The sequence below is a fragment of the Mustelus asterias genome, chromosome 20, assembly GCF_964213995.1.
Source record: "Mustelus asterias chromosome 20, sMusAst1.hap1.1, whole genome shotgun sequence".
In the NCBI taxonomy this organism is placed as follows: domain Eukaryota; kingdom Metazoa; phylum Chordata; class Chondrichthyes; order Carcharhiniformes; family Triakidae; genus Mustelus; species Mustelus asterias.
Window position 1 is genome coordinate 72,607,280 of NC_135820.1, and position 24,919 is coordinate 72,632,198.

Below are 24,919 nucleotides of genomic sequence, written 5' to 3' on the forward strand. Positions count from 1 at the left end.
TGATTATGGAGCCTACATATAAGAACATAAGAACATAAGAAATAGGAGCAGGAGTAGGCCATCTAGCCCCTCGAGCCTGCCCCGCCATTCAATAAGATCATGGCTGATCTGACGTGGATCAGTACCACTTACCCGCCTGATCCCCATAACCCTTAATTCCCTTACCGATCAGGAATCCATCCATCCGCGCTTTAAACATATTCAGCGAGGTAGCCTCCACCACCTCAGTGGGCAGAGAATTCCAGAGATTCACCACCCTCTGGGAGAAGAAGTTCCTCCTCAACTCTGTCTTAAACCGACCCCCCTTTATTTTGAGGCTGTGTCCTCTAGTTTTAACTTCCTTACTAAGTGGAAAGAATCTCTCCGCCTCCACCCTATCCAGCCCCCGCATTATCTTATAAGTCTCCATAAGATCCCCCCTCATCCTTCTAAACTCCAACGAGTACAAACCCAATCTCCTCAGCCTCTCCTCATAATCCAAACCCCTCATCTCCGGTATCAACCTGGTGAACCTTCTCTGCACTCCCTCCAATGCCAATATATCCTTCCTCATATAAGGGGACCAATACTGCACACAGTATTCCAGCTGCGGCCTCACCAATGCCCTGTACAGGTGCATCAAGACATCCCTGCTTTTATATTCTATCCCCTTCGCAATATAGGCCAACATCCCATTTGCCTTCTTGATCACCTGTTGTACCTGCAGACTGGGCTTTTGCGTCTCATGCACAAGGACCCCCAGGTCCCTTTGCACGGTAGCATGTTTTAATTTGTTTCCATTGAGATAGTAATCCCATTTGTTATTATTTCCTCCAAAGTGTATAACCTCGCATTTCTCAACGTTATACTCCATTTGCCATATCCTCGCCCACTCACTCAGCCTGTCCAAATCTCTCTGCAGATCTTCTCCGTCCTCCACACGATTCACTTTTCCACTTATCTTTGTGTCGTCTGCAAACTTCGTTACCCTACACTCCGTCCCCTCCTCCAGATCATCTATATAAATGGTAAACAGTTGCGGCCCGAGTACCGATCCCTGCGGATCGGTATATATATACATATATATGACGTTTGTGTCCCTGGTACAAATGGTCAAACCAAACCTCATTACAGGCATAGAGAACCTATCCATTAGCTGTTGCAGGAGTTCCTTGGTATGGAATGAGAGTCTGGCATCGCACTATAAAAAACGTAACAAGCTTATTTTTTCTGACACTCTTGACCCTTCCTCTCCCACTTGAAAATGAGAAATAATTCTGTTCTTTCGCAAAGTCTTTTCCGGATTCAATAGAGTGGACGTAATGATCAGAGATGATACCGTCAGTGATGTCCCAACTAAGAAGTGGGTTTGAGGATACGTTTTAGTTTTTCATTACTGCAAAGAAAACTGAATTTCTATAGCACCTTTCAGGGTGTCCCATTAGGTATTTTTGAAGTGTAGGCGCTATCGTAATGTAAAACAACTCAGCAAGCAATTTGTGCAAGTAAGCTCCCACAAACTACAAAGCGATAATGACCAAATAATCTGTCTTAGGTGAATGTTGGGTTGAGAGATAAACATTGGCTCGAAGAGAACATCGCTGTTCTTCTTCAAGTCATGCAGTGGGGTCTTTTATGTCGCCTGAGGGGCATTATTAAGTCAATGACATTCCTCGTACTAACGTCTCATCTGAAAGACGGCAGCTGCAACACTATTCTAGATTCAGAACTCAAGTCTCTGGAGTGGGTTTAAACTCACATGGCTCAGAGGCGAGAAAGCTAAAACCCATGCTTCAGCTCAGAGCAACAGATAGAGATGGGTGTACACAACACACCTGTGATTGTATTTTCCCCAGTGTAAGCTTAAAAAGCATTTGGCAGCTTTGAACTGCAGAGACACACATCTCCTTCAAACATATGCCCACAAGAAAATAGTTTGCACTTTCATCAATTATTTGTATTGAAGCTCTTCCGTGCTAAAGGGGATAATTAGCATTAATCTTCTGAATGGATCAGATTGGCTGAGTTGGAATTTTAGAAAGGCCCGTGAAGCATACCAAACATTTATTTAGCGGAGATATCAAGTTGCTCCATTTGTCTTTTGGACCCCAGACTCGATTACACACTAAATGGGGCATTAGGCAAGGACAGTTAATGCAGAAACGAATTTAGCATGCAAGCAAGATGCAAACTGCTTTGAACTGAAGCAGAATTTCCCAAGCATTTCCTCATGGCACAGCAGGTTAGCACTGCTGCCTCACAGCGCCAGTGCCCTGGGTTCGATTCTCAACTTGGGTCGCTGCCTGTGTAGAGTTTGCACGTTCTCCCCATGTCTGCGTGGGTTTCCTCCGGGTACTCCGTTTTCCTCTCACAGTCCGAGAGACGTGCTGGTTAGGTGCATTGGCCATGCTAAATTTTCCCTCAGTGTATCCAAACAGGCACCAGAGTGTGGCGACTAGGGGATTTTCACAGTAACTTCATTGCAGTGTTAATGTAAGCCTACTTGTGACACTAATATGAACGGCATGGTGGCACAGTGGTTAGCACTGCTGCCTCATAGCTCCAGGGACCTGGGTTCGATTCCCGGCTTGGGTCACTGTCTGTTTGGAGTTTGCACTTTCTCCCCATGTCTGTGTGGGTTTCCTCTGGGTGCTCCGGTTTCCTCCCACAGTCCGAAAGATGTGCTGGTTAGGTGCATTGGCCATGATAAATTCTCCCTCAATGTACCCAAACAGGCACCGGAGTGTGGCGACTAGAGAAATTTCACAGTAACTTCATTGCAGTGTTACTGCAAGCCTACTTGTGACTAATAAATAAACTTTAAACTCAAGACATTAATACAGTCGAACCTCATCTCTGTAAGGCACCGAGTAGCTGAACTGTGCTGTTCTATCCTGAGTCAACTTTACCGCATGGGAGAACTACAGCTGGGTCTTAAACACATCAGTTCGGAATGGGTAAAAAAAAATTAGCCAAGGTTCCAAGCCCAGCTGAAAAATGTGGGGCCAGAATCAAACTCAAATCCTCATGAAGCTGAAGATTTGCTGAAATTCAGTTAGTGCTGCGGCCTCAAGTTAATAATACTTTGACTGACGTACAAAAACTGGCACCAAAAGAGTCAGCGACTTAAAAAAGACGAGAGAGAGAGAGAAGAGGAAAATTTAAAAATAATTAGCTCCAGATCCTTTCTTCTCTCAGTCTGCACGTCAGGGATGCATTAATTGTCGGAATTTATAGAGATTTTTGGATAAAGTCAAAAAATGTAACTTCATTAAGCAGCTCATTGTTCCCCTGTGACTCAGTGAGCCCTCTCAGAGCTGGATCCACACAACAAAATGTCAGCCACGGTTCAGCTGATAACCTCAGAGACAGAAGGTTGCTGGTTCAGCACAAAATCCAGGCTGGCACGTACTGAGGGAGTGCTGCATTGTCGAAGGTGCCGTCTGACAAAGTGGCTGAACAGGTCCTGTCCTCTGAGGTGAACATAGAACATAGAAAGCCACAGCACAAACAGGCCCTTCGGCCCACAAGTTGCGCTGATCATATCCCTACCTCTAGGCCTATCTATAGCCCTCAATCCCATTAAATCCCACGTACTCATCCAGAAGTCTCTTAAAAGACCCCAACGAGTTTGCCTCCACCACCACCGACGTCAGCCGATTCCACTCACCCACCACCCTCTGAGTGAAAAATTTACCCCTGACATCTCCGCTGTACCTACCCCCCAGGTGGGAGGAAAATAACACGTGGCACCAACAGGATAGGCACCATCGTCAGCATCCTGAGAATATTTATCCGTCAAACAGCATCATTAAAAGAAAATTAGTAAAGAAGAAAACATTTCATAGAATCATAGAATCCCTACAGTGCAGAACGATGCCTTTCAGCCCATTGAGTCCGCACCGACAACAATTCCACCTAGACCTTTTCCCCGCAACCCCACATATTTACCCTGCTAATCCCCCTAACCTACGCATCCCGGGACACTAAGGGGCAACTTAGCATGCCCAATGCACCTAACCTGCATATCTTTGGACTGTGGGAGGAAACCGGAGCAACCGGAGGAAACTCACGCAGACACAAGGAGAACGTGCAAACTCCACACAGACAGTGACCCAAGCCAGGAATCGACCCCAGGTGCCTGGAGCAGTGAGGCAGCAGCGCTAACTACTGTGCCACCCTTTGTCGAAGCTATCCACTTGTACTCATCACGACAATCCATAAGAGTACCAATGTCAGGGGAATCAACAATTTTATACTAATTAGCTCAGTTGGCTAGACAGCTGGCTAGTGCTGCAGAGCGATGCCACTGGCGCGAGTTAAATTCCTGTACCAGTTGAGGTTATTCATAAAGGCCCCGCCTATTCAACCTCACCCTTTGACTGAGGTGTGGTGATCCTCAGGTTAATCCGCCACCAGTCAGCTCTCCCCCTCAAAGGGGAGAGCAGCCTATGGTCATCTGGGACTATGGTGACTTTATTGTATGAGAAGAGGGTGCCAATTGGTTAGCAAATGGACTCCGGTTGATAGAGGTGTTGCTATTGAAAATGCACTGGTTGACGCTGAGTGACAGTTCACTGCCAAGCACTGTTTGAAATTTAAACCAAGCATCTTGACACTGATTAGTCAAGGCATTGCTTGTGGGACGCACCAACGGATTGCTTTCACTACTTTGGTTTAGCTGAAACCAGTGCAATATATGTTCTGTCTGCAGAGAAAAGGGCCCTCTATTATATGTACCTTCCAATACACCCATAAGTGCCACACTGTGAATCCAACTGAATCTTTCATCTTATTTCTTCTCTCTATCAGTTCTGCCAAAACACGTCACCTCACATTCCATCTGCCACTTGTCTGCCCATTCTGCTAGCCTGCCCATATCCTATTTCAGCCAATTTGTACCATCCTCACCGTTTGCCACTCCCAAGTTCGGTATCATTAGTAAATTTTCAGCCAATGCACAAAAGGCTCTCGTATATAAATTGGGAGATTATCCAACTAAGTGTCTTGGAGGAACAACAGGTATGTCCCAGAATACACAATATTAATACAATGCTAATCAATCAGAGCCCCTCTGAATTTTCTCTCACAAAATGATGCAGAGTTCGTTTTGGGATGCAGTGAGAGATGATACTCTCGGCAAGTGAAACACAATCCTAAACCCCTGTAAAGATATCTTTCTTACCAGTACGTCACAACCTTCCCATCTCAAAGAAGGGACAATTCCTTCCAATTATCTCATTTGTTAGTTCCAGGTCATGACCATAAATTTGATTCGAGTCACCTCAGGCTTCCAGCGACTGAGTGAAAACAGACTGTGGCAGCAGCGAGTGTTTGACTGGGAAAAATCCAGTGGACGAGATGCTCACATACCCTTTACAAAAGACGGTTTAGACTTACAGCCATTTCAAAGAACAGTACAGCACAGGAACAGGCCCTTCGGCCCCTCCAAGCCTGCGCCGATCATGATGCCCGTCTAAACTAAAACTGTATGCACTTAGAGTCTGTATCCTTCCATTCCCATCCTATTCATGTATTAAATGCCGCTATCGTACCTGCTCCCACCACCTCCCCAGGCAGCGCGTTCCAGACATTCACCACCCTGTGTAAAAAATCTCTAAATTTTTCCCCAAGCACCTTAAACTTATGTCCCCTAGTACTTGACTTTTCTATCCTAGCAAAGAGCATCCACTCTGTCCATGCCACTCATAATCTTGTAGACCTCTATCAGGTCACCCCTCAACCTCCGTCGTTCCAGTGAGAACGAACCAAGTTTATCCAACCTCTCATAGCTGATCCCCTCCAGACCAGGCAACATCCTGGTAAACCTCTTCTGTACCCTCTCCAAAGCATCCACATCTTTCTGGTAGTGTGGCGACCAGAATTGTACACAATATTCTAAATGAGGCCTAACTAAACTGAAAAAAAACCCTTCTGCTCTTACTCGGTCCGTATCCCTCTATTTCCTTCCTATTCATGTACCCATCTAGATGCCTCTTAATTGTTGCTAATTTGTCTGCTTCCACTACCTCCTCCGGCAGCACGTTCCAGGCACCTACCACTCTCTGCATGAAAAACTCCCCCGCACATCTCCCTTAAATGTTCCCCCCCTCATCTTGAACCTGTGCCCCCTTGTAATTGACACTTCCACTTTTGGAAAAAGCCTCTGACTATCCACCCTGTCTGTGCCTCTCATAATTTTGTAGACCTCGAACAGATCTGCCCTCAGCCTCTGTCTTTCCAGTGAATACAATCCTAGTTTATTCAACCTCTCCTCATAGCCAACACCCTCGAGACCAAGCAACATCCTGGAGAACCTTAAACAAAGAGTCTGTCTGCCTTCTTAGATGGATACAAAAGATCCTCGAAGAACAACAGGGGCGATACTGGTTATCCCCAGTGTATTGGCCAACAGTTATCACTCAATGCAGAAAAACAGATCATCACATTAGTGTTGACTGGAGTTCGATTTGTTTCAATTGGTTACTGTGTGTGTTTCCTCATTGCAAGTGACTATGCTTCAAAAAAAGTACTTAAATGGCTGTAAGTATTATTTTTTAAAAGCCTAACACAAAAGTAGCTGCAACTTTTTCATAGTCAAGAAAGGATTATTTCTACAATGCTAATACTTGTCCTAACTCAATGTCCACTCTAGTACACTTTTCAGAAGTTATCACCAGATGGCATTACTCTATTGGAATCCCCTCCCGAACAAACTCCAGGCTGCTTATACCCCTAGTCCCATCCTAGGCAACTCAGCAGGGATCAAACCAAATCTCTCTGGTCTGTACCAGCTAGAGAGTGCTCCTGCGGATGATTTTAATGCATTCGCCAAGAGGTCACACACATTGCCATCGAGGCTATTTATCAAGCTAAACACTGTGTGGAGTTTGCACGTTCTCCCCATGTCGGCGTGGGTTTCCTCCCACAGTCTGAAAGACGTGCTGATTAGGTGCATTGACCCGAACAGGTGCCAGAGTATGGCAACTAGGGGAATTTCACAGTAACTTCATTGCAGTGTTAATGTAAGCCTTACTTGTGACACTAATAAATAAACTTTAACTTGAGGTGGGCATGAAGCTTGCTAAAATAAATAGCAGAAAATATTCTTAGAATCCCTACAGTACAGAAGGAGGTCATTCGGCCCATCGAGTCTGCACTGACCACAATCCCACCCGCGCCCTAGTCCCATAACCCCACATATTTACCCCGCTAATCCCTCTGACACTAGGGTCAATTTAGCATGGCCAATCCACCTAACTCACACATCCTTGGACTCCCATATTTGTATGCCCTGTTTGAGAGCAGAAAACCACTCCATCTGACGAAGGAGTAGCGCTCCGAAAGCTACTGGCATTTGCTACCAAATAGACCTGTTGGACTTTAACCTGGTGTTGTTAAAACTCTTACTGTGTTTACCCCAGTCCAACGCCGGCATCTCCACATCATGACTCCCACATCTCAACAGGACAATGGATCCAAAGGACAGTCACAGGGGATAAATCTGTTTAAAACGGCTAGATGTTTAAACGATCTATGGCCAACATGAAGCAATTAGAAATCAAAAGTGAAATGGAACACAATACGCTCTCTCCCCCCCTCCCCGCACCCCCCCCCCCCCCTTCCCCACAGAAGATTAAAACCAAGGGGAAAAAAGGCAGTAAAAACATGAAAAATACTTCAGAGAGTATTCCAAAAGGAGGAAAAGTATTTTTCTTGGAATAAATCAGCTCAGGTTTTCTAAGCAGTGGGGTCCAGGGCCAGTAACAAAGATTATTTTGGATCCCTCGCTACAGCTGGCCTTGAATTTCACCAGTTGACAGCAGCTACTGTAAGCAAGCCATGTTTCAATCTGACAAACTGAGGCATTCCATGTGGTCAACTGGACAAAGACAAGAAACGGAGAAAAGGGGACGGCTCAAAGTCTTTCAAAATCAGTTCAATTCTCGTCTGTGGTTCCCCTGATGGATTTTGGCAGCACCTCAAACAAATGACCTCCACATATCCCTCTTGCCAGCAACATTCTCCTCCCTCTGACCAATTTATCTTCGTGTCTGCTGCTATTTCTATCAAGGCTCACCAGAGACTAAAGATTTTCAACTTTACACACACACAGACACACACACTACTGCCAGCGAAAGAAATCCAGTTCCACACATTCAATTTTTACGGCACACAGACAGACGCACACACACACAGACAGACGCACACACACACAGACAGACACACACACACACAGACAGACGCACACACAGACAGACAGACGCACACACAACACGCACACACAACACGCACACACAACACGCACACACAACACGCACACACAACACGCACACACAACACAGACACACAACACAGACACACAACACAGACACACAACACAGCTCAAGATGATTGTCAAAATGCGATGCTTTGGTAGGGGTAGGGCAAAAAGAGAAATTAAAGACATTCTTAAAATAGGGTGGCACAGTGGTTAGCACTGCTGCCTCACAGCGCCAGGGACCCGGGTTCAATTTCGGCCTCGGTCACTGTCTGTGTGGAGTTTGCACTTTCTCCCCATTAGTGCGTGGGTTTCCTCTGGGTGCTCCGGTTTCCTCCCACAGTTCAAAGACATGCGGGTTAGGTGGATTGGCCGTGCTAAGTTGGCCTTTAGTGTCAGGAAGATTAGTACGGTAAATACATGGGGTTTATGGGGATAGGGTCTGGGTGGGATTGTCGTCAGTGCAGACTCAATGGGAGAATGGCTCTGTAGGGATTCTATGATTTGAGTAGTTGTAATGATACCGCACAAGTGATCTATTCCAGAGCCTGGAATCCAGAGGCAAGAATTCAAATTGTAGTGCGGCAGTGAGAACAATGAAATCCGGAATCTGGGATGTGCCACACATTAATAATGATCATGAAAGCACCAGATTATCAGAAAAATTCTCATTCACTTTTGTCCTTCCAGGGATGATGTGGAGTTCCCAGCGTTGGACTGGGGTAGGCATAGTAAGTAGTCTCACAACACCAGGTTAAAGTCCAACAGGTTTATTTGGGTAGCACGAGCTTTCGGAGCGCTGCTCCTTCATCAGGTGAGGCATTCACTCACCTGATGAAGGAGCAGCGCTCCGAAAGCTCGTGCTACCCAAATAAACCTGTTGGAATTTAACCTTGCGTCGTGAAACTACTTACTGTCCTTCCAGGGAGGCAACCTACCATTCTTCCCCAGTCTGACCTACCCTTCACTCCTGGCCACATCATTGTAGTTGACGCAGCCGTCCTCTGAAATGCTTGGATCAATGTATCTCACATATACCCATATCCAGATTCATCTGTCCACTAACACACTTGACCCCTATCAATGTCTGTGTAACATTAAGAAGTCTCACAACACCAGGTTAAAGTCTAACAGGTTTATTTGGTAGCACAAGCTTTCGGAGTCTTGCTCCTTCTTCACCTGAATAAGGAGCGAGACTCCGAAAGCTCGTGCTCACTGTGCTTACCCCAGTCCAACACCAGCATCTCCACATCATGTGTAACATTAAGCCATTGATGAGACAGGACTTTCTCCAGAGTAACATTAGCTAGGACCCAAGCTATCCTGTTCCTTAGCCCATGGACAGTTCCTCATCTCAGCTCCATGTTCCACCTGCTCAGATGCTCTCTTTGATAGAGCAATGCACAACTTCCGTATCTCACGTGACCCTGGGATGAAAGATTTGGAATGGAGGATAGATTGAGTAAAATGGGCATATATCACCTGCACTTTAGAAGAATGTGATCTCATTGAAAGGTACAGAATTTCTGGAGATGCTGAAAGCTGTTTTCACTGGCTGAAAGTCAAGAAATAGATATCATAGTTTCAAGATAAGGCATCGACGATTGAGGCCTGAGATGAGGAGAAATTTCTTCACTTGAGGGTTGTGAATCCTTCTCTACCACAGAAGTGCTTGGGTGCTCAGTTGATGAGTTTATTCAAAGCAGAGACCGACAGATTCATAGACACTAGAAATCAAGGGATATGGGGATGGAGGAGTGGGGAAATGAAATGGAGGTATAAGATCAGCCATGGCCTTATTGAATGGCAGAACAGGTGTTATAACCTACACTTGATGTTTTTAAGCCTACAATTCCATCTCTGTCTTAATCACCTCTGGAATCCAATGGTTCACCAGCACCAATCCTTCAGAAATTCTCTCGTCCAAATCTCTGCTATTTATGTCTTGGTCTACACCAGTGCCCTGCATACCATACTTCCTCTCTCACATCAACCTCAACTGACTCCGCAGTTACCACCATATTGATTTCAAAAGCCTTGCCTTATTTACAGATTAGCACATTGCAGCGTGGTGGCACAGTGGTTAGCACTGCTGCTTCACAGTGCCAGGGACTGGGTTCAATTCCCGGCTTGGTGGTGTCTGCACATTCTCCACGTGTCTGCGTGGGTTTCCTCCGGGTGCTCCAGTTTCCTCCCACAGTCCAGGTTAGGTGAATTTAGCCATGCTAAATTGATCCTAGTGTCAAGAGGATTAGCAGGATAATTGTGTGGGGTTACGGGAATAGGGCTTGGGTGGGATTGTCCAGACTCGAAGGGCCGAATGGCCTCCTTCTGTACTGTAGGGGCTCTATGATTCTGTCATTCTTCTATGATCTACTCCAAGATCTTCTCTGGTGCTATGTCCCAACTCACATCTCATACTTCACAGACTGTTCTACTGCGCAGTCTATCCCTCTCTACGATTAACAGTAGAACCGTTATCCTTCGTTGCCTGGACTCTTTCAACGTTTCTCTATTCCACCCCCACCTTCAAAAATGAGCTCCAAAACCTATCTCTGACCGTGCTTTTGGTCTGTTCTCCTCTTGCTGATGCAGTTTTCCTTCTCACTCTATCTAATCCCATCCCATCCCTGGCAAAGAGACCAGAGATGTTTTGCTAAATCAAAGGCAGAGTAACACCAAGTCTTTTTTTTAAATCTTAATTCTTTCATGCGACGTGGATGTCATTGGCAAGGCCAGCATTTGTTGCCCATCTCGAATTGTCCTTGAAGTGAGTGGCTTGCTAGGCCATTTCAGAGGGCAGTTAAACGTCACCCACATTGTTGTGGATCTGGAGTCACATGTAGGCCAGACAGGGTAATAACAGCAGATTTCCTTCCCTAAAAGACATGAGTGAACCGGATGGGTTTTTACAACAATCATTGATAGGTATCATAGTCACCATTACTAAGAAACGGTAAGCATTACTGAGACAAGATTTAAGTTCCAAATTTATGAATTGAATTTAAATTCCACCAACTCACGTGGTGGGATTTGAACCCTGGGCCATGAGCCCTCGTCCAATGATATTACCACTATGCCACCATTTCCCATCTCATGACACCAACATCTCGCATCGAATAACAATCGTGTTACAGCAGAAGGAAAAAAAAAATCAACATCGACAACGTAATATCTACACTTTCCTCCATGACAGACTATTGGCTCTTCCATCAGTAACTCTAATCAAATGCCTTTTCTGTTCAGGTACAAAAAAACATGTGCATTTAACTCTCCACTTCATGAAAGGTCAAGGACAGCAACTGCATGTTCTGTTTTTGAAATTTTGAAACATACGCAGAGATAGTGAGGAGCATTGAAAGGATACCAAGAAAACCTGGTAGATATTTTGTGCTGCTTTGGCACAACTCCTCGTTGCCACTAGAAACTCAATATTCGATTAAATGAATGCACCCGCATTGTGTCCAAGGCATTCAGCAGTCAGACGAGATCTTCACACACCATTCCATAACCTTGGTCAGCCCACATATCGCAGATAAATGATTAAAAAGAAACAATCTTTACAGTTGGCAATATTCATATGCATGGGAGTATGCTGGAAACTAGTTGATAACATGCAAAGAAGAAACTAGTAGGTTTCCCCGTGGTCTTGAGTCAAGGCAGAGCTCGGCATTATATCAAGGCATACAGACCAGTGACCTGGGTTCAGTTCCTCACCGCTGCCACCAGCTTATTTTATTCAGGGAAGCAGTCAGGGGCAAGACAAATGATTCACAGCTGGCAGGCTGGAAGAGGGTGAAGAGGAGCGAGGTTGTGTCGTGCATTCTGATGGGAAAGTGGATGTGGTTATCAGCCAAAGAACACCAATCATCATCTGGGCTCCCACAGGAAAGTTGCCAATATCCTGAAAGCCACATTCCACTCAACAGTCAAGAGGGGGAACCCAAAACGTTTATTTTCTGAAGCAAGAATCTGCTTCAAACTTTATTTGTAGATACTTAATTGCACCGTTCCATTCAACCACTGTTAATAATGCACATGGCTCCCAGCAACACATTGCAAAGCAGTCATTAGTGGCTTCTTTTATCAGCAACAGATTAAGGGAGATCGACACCAGTAAATCGGCTCTTAATACTGACATTTACCAACGGTAGTTCCCTTTATCCTGCTGCCCAGAATTGCATGCTAATAAAAACTACTTCCCTGATAAAAAGGAGGCAAATTTAATAGTTTAAAACGACAAGTAGCTCAGCAGTTCAGAAAGACCTTTCAGTGATCTGCTCAGGCTCTAGTACATTGAGTTGCTCAATGGTAGTTCAGACATTTCTCCTGGAATCCAAACCACCAGTTGAAAAGTGGCTACAATGCTTTTTCTGTAAGCATCTGCTCCTTCAACGCAAGCGATAGGGAATGATCACGACAGCACATACCTCTTTCTCATACACAGTGCTTTTCATTCCTTCTGCAATAGGACCGATAGTCCACGGAATCTATTCGAATTGTGGCCTTGATAATATCCTGTCATGAAGGCTGGTGCTCTGGAACTAATGATGTGGAGACGCCGGCGTTGGACTGGGGTAAACACAGTAAGAGTTTTAACAACACCAGGTTAAAGTCCAACAGGTTTATCTGGTAGCAAATGCCATTAGCTTTCGGAGCGCTGCTCCTTCGTCAGATGGAATGGAAATCTGCAGATTTCCACTCCACCTGACGAAGGAGCAGCGCTCCGAAAGCTAATGGCATTTGCTACCAAATAAACCTGTTGGACTTTAACCTGGTGTTGTTAAAACTCTTACTGCTCTAGAACTAGCCATAGCCCTTGCTAAGTTGCTCCAGTATAGCTACAGTTCATTTGATGGATATTGGTCGTTCTGTCAACTAGCGCATTGATAACCAAAGGTTTGGTCCCAAGAGGCAAGTCTTTAAGGAATGCCTTAAAGGAAGAAAGCAAGGTGGAGAGATGTGGAGGATATTCAGGGGCTTAAAGCCTACGCAGCAGAAGGCCAGAGTCTTGGCCAGTGACAGCCATATTGCACAGAAATAATTTTTTAGAAGCACAGAATCAGCCTTTCATAAGCAGAGCGTAGATGAACCTCCAGCGTCCTCAATAAGAGTGTGACAAACGTTGGCTGAAAGCACACATGTTCGCATGCAGCAAGTACATTTTCATGTTTAACATCTACAGGCTGTAACTTTAGTTTAGGGTTCAGGTGACATTTGTGAATTGTGTAATCTACCCTCTTACTATATAAAGCTGTCACCTGAAACCCTCCATTTGGCAACACGCTTTTAGCTCACTTGCAGGTTTCCATTATTCTATATTTACTTGCTGGTTTTGATGAGAGAAGTTCATAGCCCAAAGGAAAATGGCACGGCACAGTGGCTAGCACTGCTGCAGCGCCAGGGACCCGAGTTCGATTCCCGGCTTGGGTCACTGTCTGTGTGGAGTTTGCACGTTCTCCCCGTGTCTGCGTGGGTTTCCTCCGTTTCCTCCCACAGCCCAAAGATGTGCAGGTTAGGTGAATTGGCCATGCTAAATTATCCCTTAGTGTACCCGGCGACTAGGGGATTTTCACAGTAACTTCACTGCAGTGTTAATGTAAGACTACTTGTGACTAATAAATAAACTTTAACTAACTTTATGTTATTTGCCAAATCTTTCTCCCACTGCCTTCCACATTTCCAATGTTGTGTTGTTTTCAGGAGACCGCTATTATTGATTTCCCTCATTCCATTTAATTTTACATACGGCAAGAAAGAAAATTGACATTTATATAGCACCTCTCATGACCACAAGGTACCCCAGTGCATTTCACATCCAATGTAATACGTTTTTTGGTCATGTAGTCAATGTTGTAATATAGGAAAACCGGCTGCCAGTTTGCACACAGCAAGATCCTAAAAACAGCAATGGATAATGCGCGGATAATCTGTTTTGGGATATTGGTTGAGGCAGATACTGAGCAGGCACAGTGGATAACTCCCCTGCTTGTCTTTGTAAAGGTGTCAAGGGCTGTTTTACATTTACCCAAGAGGGGAGAACAGGCTTTGATTTTTAACATCTCGTGCAAAAGTCGGCACCTCCAACAGTGCAACATTCCCTCTGTACCAGATATTAACTCGGAGAGTGTATATTGAGCAAGGAAGAAGCACTTGTCCATTGTCAGTTGGGCTACTGGCATCCGAAAGTATTTCCATTTTTATTGAAACAAGTCCAATCTACTTTTGGGAGGTGGTCAGACAATTAGGAATAGTTATTTCGTATTGCTAAGCAGGTTATATCTTACTTCCAAACTGATAATACACGCGCTACAGGAGTAAATTTCTTTTGCCCCGATAAATCGCATTGAGGTGCCTTAATAAAGGGACTTGTGCCTCAATGGTTTCTTGGGCAACAGCAGTCCAATTGACACCACAGCCAACTGACCTTCCCCCACATGTGCGTACCTGAACAGCAAGTGTTCAGCAGCTGATAGAGTGCCGGGGAGCCCAGCATTCACAGCTGAATCAAATCCTGTTCTCAACCATTCCAGCAAAGGTCGCTCGCTATAAATAGGGGCAAGATGATAACGTGGTGAGAGACAGTGAGATCACTGGAGGTGCTGTCTATCAGTTGGGACACTAAACCAAGCTCGTAGCTTCACATTTGGGTTGATAGATAGGATTTCATGAACTCACTGCACTAGTCAAAGAACAGGGGAGATCTCCCAGTGACATCATCAATAAACACCCCTCACAGAATCCCGATAGTGCAGAAGAGGCCATTCGGCCCATCAAGCCTGCATCGACAATCTGACAGAGTGAGCATCTTACCCAGTGAGTATCTCCCCTGCCCTATCCCTGTAAGCCCGCACACATTTAACATGGCTAATCCATTTAACATACACATCTTGGGAGACTAAGGGGCAATTTAGCATGGCCAATTCACCTAACCTGCACATCTTTGGGCTGTGGGAGGAAACCGGAGCACCCGGAGGAAACCCACGCTGACACGGGGAAAACGTGCAAACTTTACACAGACAGAGACCCAAGGCTGGAATTGAACCCGGATCCCTGACGCTGAGGCAGCAGTGCTAACCACCCCTCAAAAATAATTAATTTTGTAAGAGACCAGTTCGCTCAGTTGGCTAGCGAGTGGTTCTGAACTGCCCAAGTTTAACTCTGCTCCAGCTGAGGTAGGCTTGGGGCCTGCCTCCTTGCCTTGCTGTGGAGATGCCGGCGTTGGACTAGGGTAAACACACGAAGGGTTTTAACAACACCAGGTTAAAGTCCAACAGGTTTATTTGGTAGCAAATACCATTTGCTACCAAATAAACCTGTTGGACTTTAACCTGGTGTTGTTAAAACTCTTACTGCCCTTGCCTTGCGCCAGAGAGTGGAAGGCATCAGCAAACCACCACTGACAAAAGCTGCCAAGAAAAACAGGTCAGGATGAAGCAAAGAGTCAAAGATCTGCCTTCGAGCAGAGTTCATACAAATGAATGAACAGAAGACCATGCTGTGCACAACTGGCTGCTGTTTCTACACACATATCATAGGAGCATAACAGTAGGCCAATCAGCCCCTCGAGCCTGCTTCACCATTCAACTAAACCAGGGTTGATCATCCACCTCAATGCCATTTCCCCGCTCCATCTCCATATCCTTTGGTGTCATTAGAATCCAGAAATCTATTAATTCCTATCTTGAACATTATCAAAGATCGAGTTTCCACAGCACGCTGGGATTAAGAATTCCAAAGATTCACTACCCCGAGTGAAGAAGGGGAGGCGGTGTGGTATTATCGCTAGACTACTAATGCAGAAACTCGGCTAATGTTCTGGGGACCCAGGTTAGAATCCCGCCACAGCAGATGGTGGAATTTGAGCTTAATAGAAAAAAAATCTGGAATTAGGAATCTACCGATGACCATGAAATCATTGTCGAAAAATCCCATCTGGTTCACTAATATCCTTTAGGGAAGGAAATCTGCCGCCCTTACCTGGTCTGGCCTACATGTGACTCCAGAGCCACAGCAATGTGGTTGACTCTCAACTGCCCTCGCGCAACTAGGGATGGGCAATAAATGCTGGCCCAGCCAGCGACACCCATGTCCCGCAAATGAATTTTTTAAAAAAGAAATTACTATTCATCACAACCCTAAATGGTTTGTCCCTTATTCTGACCGAAATGTTTTGGCATGTCCTGAAAATGTGCTACAAATGCAAGTAGCTCTATTTTCATTGGTTCGGTCATCTAGGCCGGGGAAAGAGTCCAGAGAAGGTTCACCAAGGCGAGACCAGACACAGAAACAGGGCTTTTCTCCACCGGAACAGAGATAGTTAAAACAAAAAGCCAACACAGGTATTTTCAAAAAGTGACTGGACATTTTTGATATAGTAAATACAGAAATGGTCTCAAGTGAATAACTTGAGGACACAAATTTAGGATGAAAGAACAAAGGTGGAGATTCAAAGAATCAGCATCAGCTCATTAATATTAAGTAAGGGATTACCTGGTCAGGGAACACTCATCAGAAGTGGAGGTGGAAGCAAAATCCACAATGGCTTTGAAAGGAAATGGAATAAGAAAAGTTCAAAAAGAGATGGGAGCGGGACTAAATGGTCATTTAAAAAAAAAATAGAGCCAGCATTAGCACAATAGTTTCCCGCTGTGTTATAAAATTCATATAATTGTAAAAATAGGATTCTAGTTATATTTTTGCTTCTTTCTCCGTAGCCAGGTAGAGTGTATCCAATTGCCACAATCAGTTAACTCAACCCAGGCCAAGAGCTCACTGTTAAGTGGCACGTTGGCCAGTGGTTAGCATTGCTGCCCTCATAGCGCCAGGGACCCGGGTTCAATTCCGGCCTTGGGTAACTGTCTGTGAGGGATTTGCACATTCTCCGTGTCTGCGTGGATTTCCTCCTACAGTCCAACGGTGTGCGGGTTACGGGGAGAGTCGGTGCAGGCTCAATGGGCCTTCTTCTGCACTGCAGAAATTCTATGATTCGGGCGGCATGGGCAAGTTGGGCCGAAGGGCCTGTTTCCATGCTGTAAACCTCTATGGTCTCTTTGGGTACGTCTTTTATGTCAGTGTTTGTTTAGTCAAATCACAGGATTCTGGTTAAGGGAGCTGAATTAATTTAAAATGTCATCAGAATAACCTGAAATTCAAGCTCAACACCCGACCCTTTTAGTCTGCCAAGTAAAAACTTGCATTTATACAGCACCATTCACAACCTCAGTATTCATATAGCACCTTTCACAACCTCAGAATGTCCAAAAGTACTTCACACTGATGGCTGAAGAGGCCATCCCTTGAGGGGCAAGATCTTCCCCAAGTGCCGCCCCTGAAGCTTCCAAGTGCAGGTTGTTGTTTTCCACGTTGGTACCTGTTGCCTAGCCACCGGTCACCATGGTGATGCATGCCAGCCCACAGGTGGTCTCGCTATTTTCCTCTGCTGTCAGCCAGTGTATCAGATTTTGGGTATTTTTAGCAGAGGGCGGCTTGGTTGATTGAAAATGGTCACATAGCCAAGGACTTTCTGCATGAGTTACAGAGTCACACAGAGCAGAGAAGGCCCATCGAGTCTGCAACAACAATAACTATCACTAAAGACACAGACGATCAGTCAGTCGCCTTGTGTTTCACTTCAAGGGTGCTTGAAAGCCTGACCTGAAGGCCCGAAACATCAGTTCTCACAACCGGAAGCCACCAGATGATGACACAAAAAAAAGTCTTGTGGACTGGCACCTACTACCATGATGACCAGAGGCCACAGCAGCTTGGCAACAGGTGGCAACACCAAAAACAACCCACAATGACACCTGCAAGTTTCATGTGGGGCGCTTGTGGCAGAACCTGGTCCTCAAGGATTGGCTTCCTCAGCTGCACGGTATAAAACACCCCATGTGAAATGGATTGTTTGCTGGCATCAGCATCACCATTTGTGTGATAACGGTAATGATTGGTGACCACCAGGTTAACGACAACAACAACTATTTATTAACTAACTCAAGCAGCCAGCATAATTAAGGACCCCACGCACCCCGGACATTCTCTCTTCCACCTTCTCCTGTTGGGAAAAAGACACACAGTCTGGGTCACGTACCAACCGACTCAAGAACAGCTTCTTCTCTACTGCTCAGACTTTTGAATGGGCCTACCTTATATTAAGTTGATCTTTCCCTACACCCTAGCTATGACTGTAACACGATAATTCTGCATCTTCTCCTTTCCTTCTCCGCTATGTACTCTTTGAACAGAATGTCTTGTCTGTAAGCGTGCAAGAAACAGTACTTTTCACTGTATCCCGATACACGTGACAATAATAAATCAAGTCAAATTCTCGATTCAACTCCAGGGTCGATTCTGATGGTAAAAGTCTGCGCTCAGCCCAGGATTCACATGCTCCCCACCTCCCCCCTTGGGTAATTGGGACTCGTTACTGCAGTTTGTAGATGGAGAGATGCTGACCAGGTACTTGTGAAGTGTTGTTCCACTGCCAACTTAGTAAACGCAGTAGCTCATCCCGCACAAAGCAAGGTGCCGCAAACAGCAACGTGATGCGGCACAGGGATTTAGTGATGTTGACAGAAGTATAAATACTGGCCAGGACACAGAGCAGAACTCCCCGGCTTTATTCCAGATTTCACCGCAGGATTTTTTTCTGCAGTGATCCAACTGGAAGTTTAATGTCTCATCTAAAGACAGCACCTCTGACAGTACATCACTCCCTCAGCATTCCACTGGAGTGTCCGCCTAGATTGTGTTCAAGTTTCTGGAGTGAAACATGAACCCACAATCACAGAATCCCTACAGAGCAGGAGGAGGCCATTCGGCCCATATAGTCTGCACCAACAACAATCCCACCCAGGCCCTGTCCCTGTAACCCCATATATTTACCCTGCCAATCCCTCTGATAGTAAAGGACAATTTATCATGGCCAATCCACCTAACCCGCACATCTTTGGACCCGCAGTCTGCCTACTCAAGAGCAGAGAGACCGGACCCGCTGTGTCACCGCTTTATATCGACAATTTCAAAGTTACCGCTTCACAATTATACCAATACATCATAACTCCGGAGTTGGGTCTTGAGCCAAAACTGATAGCAGAATCACAGAATGACATAGCACAGGAGGAGGGATTAGCGGGTAAATATGTAGGGATATGGAGTTAGGGCCTGGGTGGGTTTGTGGTCGGTGCAGACTCGATGGGCCGAATGGCCTCTTTCTGTACTGTAGGGTTTCTATGATTTCTATGAGGTCATTTCACTCGTCAGGCAGAATTTTCCCATTCTGTCCACCATGGGAATCGTAGCGGGCGGGACACGGACCATGCAAAGGTCCGTTGACCTTGGGTGGGATTTTCAGGCCTTGGGGTGAGTATGGCCAGAAAATCCCACCCACCATGTTTTTTGTCACCTCTGTGAAACAGCTATCAATTAGCCCCTTTTTCACTTTAAATACTGTATCGAATTTCCCTTTTGGAAGGACAGCATGGTGGCACAGTGGTTAGCACTGCTACCTCACAGCTCCAGGGACCCAGATTCGATTCCCGGCTTGGGTCACTGCCTGTGCGGAGTCTGCACGTTCTCCCCATGTCTGCGTGGGGTTCCTCCGGGTGCTCCGGTTTCCTCCCACACTCCAAAGATGTGGAGGTTAAGTTGATTGGCTATGCTAAATTGCCCCTTAGGTGTCCCGGGATGCGTATGTTAGAGGGGTTAGCAGGGTAAATATGTGGGGTTTCGGGGATAGGACCTGGGTGGGAGTGTTGTTGGTACAGAAGCGATGGGCCGAATGGCCTCCTTCTGCACTGTGGAGTTTCTATGATTCTATAAGTTGACTCTGCTTCTGCCATCTTTTCGGGCAGTTCAGTCCAGATCACAACTCACGGACTAAAAAAAAAGATCTTGTCGTGTTGTCCAGATTGTTCCAGAGGGGAGTTACCCTAGACCTTACCATGTAGTTTACTGTAATTATATTATCCTCTTTCAGAGTATTTGACTTATTATAGCCCAATCCCTTTCAAAACTGCTGTTGCCTACACTCTCAGTACATTTACATACCAATTGAGTCCGAAATTGACTCCATGGGCCAAATGACCACCTTTTGTGCTATATAACAACAGAGCTCTCCATATTCAGGGAAATGACACAATAAGAAATCTTCCTCTTGGGCTTGAATATCAGGCAGTTGGTATAAATAAAGCATTGTCAGCTACAGTGCTGAAGAAGCCTTTTGGCAAGCCACACAAGCACAATGGGTCCAAAAGCCTCCTCCAGCGCTGTAAGAGTCTATTTTGAGATTGCTGGCTCCAATGCAACCATTTCCCCTTCATTCAAATCATTCATTATGCATGTCAAATGAAGGCTGCTACACTAATGAAATGAAACACCAGTACCATGTGTCACTGGGGACAAGTCCTTGCATTTGGGGCGGGGGGGGGATCGGAGAAATGCAGGGGGCTGAGGTAAGTACCATTCAAGAGTTAACAGCAATTTAACAGAGCCAGTTGAGTTCATAAATATCGACAAAATAATCCACAGGAAGATGGAGTGACTTCTCCATTTGCATTTCAACCTCAAATGTCACAGTCAGGATGAGACATGTTCACATCCAACACTGAAACAAATAAATACGCACACACAAATGACTGTCCTTTCTTCCAGTGTCTGCCAAATATATTCAGGCCCTGCAATTAAGTATGACTGTGATCCTGTAAATCCACACCCAGTTTCTTCCCCTCCCCCCCAAAGTGACAATTAGTAACCCCAGGGGAGGAGGGGGTGTGAATAGGCAGATCGAGGTGGAAATATTCCTTATGTTAAATCACACAAAGCATTTTCTTTCCTCCTAACTCTCCCTCTTCCCCCATCTACCAGAACACAAGACCATAAGATATAGGAGCAGAATTAGACCATTCGGCCCATCGAGTCCATTCCGTCATTCGATCATGGCTGATATGCTTCTATGATATGGGCGGCACGGTGGCACAGTGGTTAGCACTGCTGCCTCACAGCAAGAAGTTTAACAACACCAGGTTAAAGTCCAACAGGTTTATTTGGTAGCAAAAGCCACACAAGCTTTCGAGGCTCACAGCACCAGGGACCCGGGTTCCATTCCCGGCTTGGGTCACTGACTGCGTGGACATTCTCCCCATGTCTGCGTGGGCTTCCTCCCACAGTCCAAAGATGTGCGAGTCGTGGCCATGATAAATTGTTCCTCAGTGTCAGGGGGACTAGCTAGGTAAATATGCGAGGTTACAGGGATAGGACTTGGGTGGGATTGTCGTCAGTACAGGCTCAATGGGGTGAATGGCCTCCTTCTGCATTGCAGGTATTCTGTGATTCAATTCCATTCTCCCACCTTTTCCCCTGTAACGTTTGATCCTTCGACCAATCAAGAACCTATCTACCTCTGCCTTAAACACACTCAATGATTTGATCTCCACAGCCTTCTGTGGCAATGAATTCCACAGCTTCACCACCCTCTGTTTCTATGTTAAAGGCCATAGTCCGAGCTCGTACTTCCAGACATTCCTAACTTTTAGAACACTGTTTCAATGATGCATTGTTATCGCTAGATTTCCCACTGGGATGCAGCCACTGGTATTGTAGGGAAATTCCATGTGGAATTGCAACCTTTCATTTTCCCCCAGTCGACTGGGGGAAGCAACGAAAACTGATTTGCAATATCCCAACAAGCCAAATGAATTACATAGAACATAGAACATTACAGCGCAGTACAGGCCCTTCGGCCCTCGATGTTGCGCCGACCAGTAAAACCAATATAAAGCCCCTCTAATCTACGCTATTCCAATATCATCCATATGTTTATCCAATAACCATTTGAATGCTCTTAATGTTCACGAGTCCACTACTGCTGCAGGCAGGGCATTCCACGCCCTTACTACTCTCTGAGTAAAGAACCTACCTCTAAATTCTGTCCTATATCTCTCAACCCTCAATTTAAAGCTATGTCCCCTCGTGCTAGCCAACACCATCCGAGGAAAAAGGCTCGCACTATCCACCCTATCTAATCCTCTGATCATCTTGTATGCCTCTATTAAGTCACCACTTACCCTTCTTCGCTCTAACGAAAACAACCTCAAGCCCCTCAGCCTTTCCTCATACGATTTTCCCACCATAACAGGCAACATCCTGGTAAATCTCCTCTGCACCCTTTCCAACACTTCCACATCTTTCCTATAATACGGCGACGAGAAATGTACACAATACCCCAAGTGCGGCCACACCAGAGTTTTGTACAGTTCCACTTAGAAAGCAAACAAGAACTCGAGGACACAATCTCAAAATAAGGGGGAGTCAATTTAGACCAGAGTTGAGGAGGAACTTCTTCTCTCAGAGGGTAGTGAATCTCTGGAATCCTGCCCATTTACAGTATTTACAGAATTACAGTATTACCCAGAAAGTGGCTCACCCCTGGATGCTTTCCGACAGTCAATAATCAGCACATTTTCCACATCTGCCATTATCATCAATTAAATCTCAGGTAACTTCCTGTTTTTAAAATTGATGGGTTAGCTAAGGAAAGATTTCCCTAACTCCAGCACTGCGTACACACTGGTACAAACAACCTTTGAGGCTCAGGGGAGATTTTCATGGAATCCCTACAGTGCAGAAGGAGGCCATTCGGCCCATTGAGCCTGCAGCAACAGCTGTCCCACCCAGGCCGTAACCACACATATTTACCCTGCTAATCCCCCGATACAAATGGTCAATTTAACACGGCCAATCAACCTAACCCGCACATTTTTGGGAGTGTGGGAGGACTCAGAGGAAACCCACGCAGACACGGGGAGAACGTGCAAACTCCACACAGACAGCGACCCAAGCCGGGAATTGAACCCGGGTCTCTGGCGCTGTGAGGCAGCAGTGCTAACCCACTGTGCCGCCTTCCAACGCAGTCCCATTTTCCTCACCTTGCTGGTTCTGGGTCACGCTGGGTTTCCGCGAATATCTGTTGTCCCCCTCACCACTTTGTTCGGCCAACCAGTGCCAATCTCGCCAATAAGCGGCGTCAAGCTATTCAACCAAGTGAAGCCTCACCAATAAACTTAATCTTATCCTCACTCTAGGAGTCTACACACACACTGGCAGGAATGACTTATTGGTAATGAGAGTCATGATGTGGAGATGCCGGCGTTGGACTGGGGTAAACACAGTAAGAAGTCTAACAACACCAGGTTAAAGTCCAACAGGTTTATTTGGTAGCAAAAGCCAAATAAACCTGTTGGACTTTAACCTGGTGTTGTTAGACTTCTTATTGGTAATGAGAAGCAGAAGCCCGAGAGGACATGGCCCCTTTATCCTGGGAACACTGCAGTCAAACGTGTCGAGTTAAATCACAAACCCAGTTGAATGGAGCGGAAAGCGAAGCTGAAATCTGGTCTCTCATTGGTATCATACTGACAATACATTCACCGTGCCACACTCCAGGGCAGGTTCCAGCAGGTTTTTGCAACGTTCGTTAACCTTCCCCCAATCACTATACGTGAATAGTAGTCATCGCCAGCTATGAATCAACCGAAGTTACTCATATCAAGTTAGTCTTTATCCACCAAATGGCAATTTCTTTTTATCAAAATGCGTTTTAAGCAGCTTGATTTTGTCAATCAGTCGCCCACTGAAACTGCAGCTATTGATAAAACAGCGTGTTTGGCATCAAAAACAATTGGATTACAACTCCCCAGTGTTTCGAGAGAGAGAGATTACAGACAAATCTCCCGATATACTTTTTATTATGAAGTCAATCAAAATTCCCCCCACTTCCTCCCCAAAGGAGAAGGGCAGAGGTGGGGGGACGCTTTTTAATCTTACTTAGAAAGCACTCTTCTTTGAAGGATGGATAAACATCCTGTTTACAAACAAACAAACTAAACAAATGATCGGCTGCAACTTTTGAGCAGATCCTAATCGAGAAGGACATGAAACAGCGTGTGCGCAAAGTAACAAGGTTGCGAGGAACATTGCAACAAAAAGAAATGTGGAACGCGAAATTGCAACTGCCACTGGATACATTTCGGAATCATTTAACTCCGAAGGCAAAACAGGAATTTCCTCAACACAAAATCACCGGAGTTTACAAAGATTATGGGAAGGAAAGTCTGAACAACATCCACACAATCCCTATCTACCCTCAATCAAATGACAATGAATCCCACTTGCCCTTTAGGACAAATTGGAACAAATTCCAAGTTTTCCAAGGAGATTGCTTTTGTTTAAAACACCCATCAAGAGCTTAGGGCAAAGTGCATTTTTTCAGATCAAGTTTTTGCTGGTAGTTTTCCAATTTATCGGAGTTATTTTTAAAACATAATCCAACATGGGAAAATTAAAAAGTAGGAACCCCGTTCTTACCTCTCAGCCATTTTTGTTACATTATCGAGTACAAGATGTGTGTTGTTGGCAGTGCTGAGTGAAAAAACCTCCAGCCCAGCCTCTGAGCCGTGTCGCGGATGTGTAATCTGATCCTGCCGCTCAACACTCACAGGAATGGAAGAGACACAAAGAGCAAACTGCCAGAGATCCAGCAATGTGTAGAGGATTAACCCAGCCACTGCTCCCCTCTGTCGGCAGGGAAGACTCAGCTCAATGCGGCTTCATTCTGCAACAGGTCCGCCAAAAACTATTCACCAATAACTTCTTCCCCTTCCCCATCCAGCCAAGTGTCGG

General features: G+C 45.5%; 1 protein-coding gene across 2 annotated transcripts in view; it reads right to left on the minus strand.

Moving 5' to 3' along the window:
- The window catches only part of arhgap46b (Rho GTPase activating protein 46b), a 190,472-nt gene extending 165,784 nt beyond the window's left edge, over positions 1-24,688 (minus strand). The window contains exon 1 of one of the 2 annotated variants that reach the window (XM_078236834.1): positions 24,605-24,688. In XM_078236834.1, coding sequence (XP_078092960.1) covers positions 24,605-24,615 — 11 coding nt within the window. In that variant the 5' untranslated portion in view covers positions 24,616-24,688. Of the gene's footprint in view, positions 1-23,166; positions 23,269-24,604 lie in introns of those variants that run through there. The other variant, XM_078236837.1, reaches the window with a different exon arrangement.
- Positions 24,689-24,919: the final 231 nt, after the last annotated feature.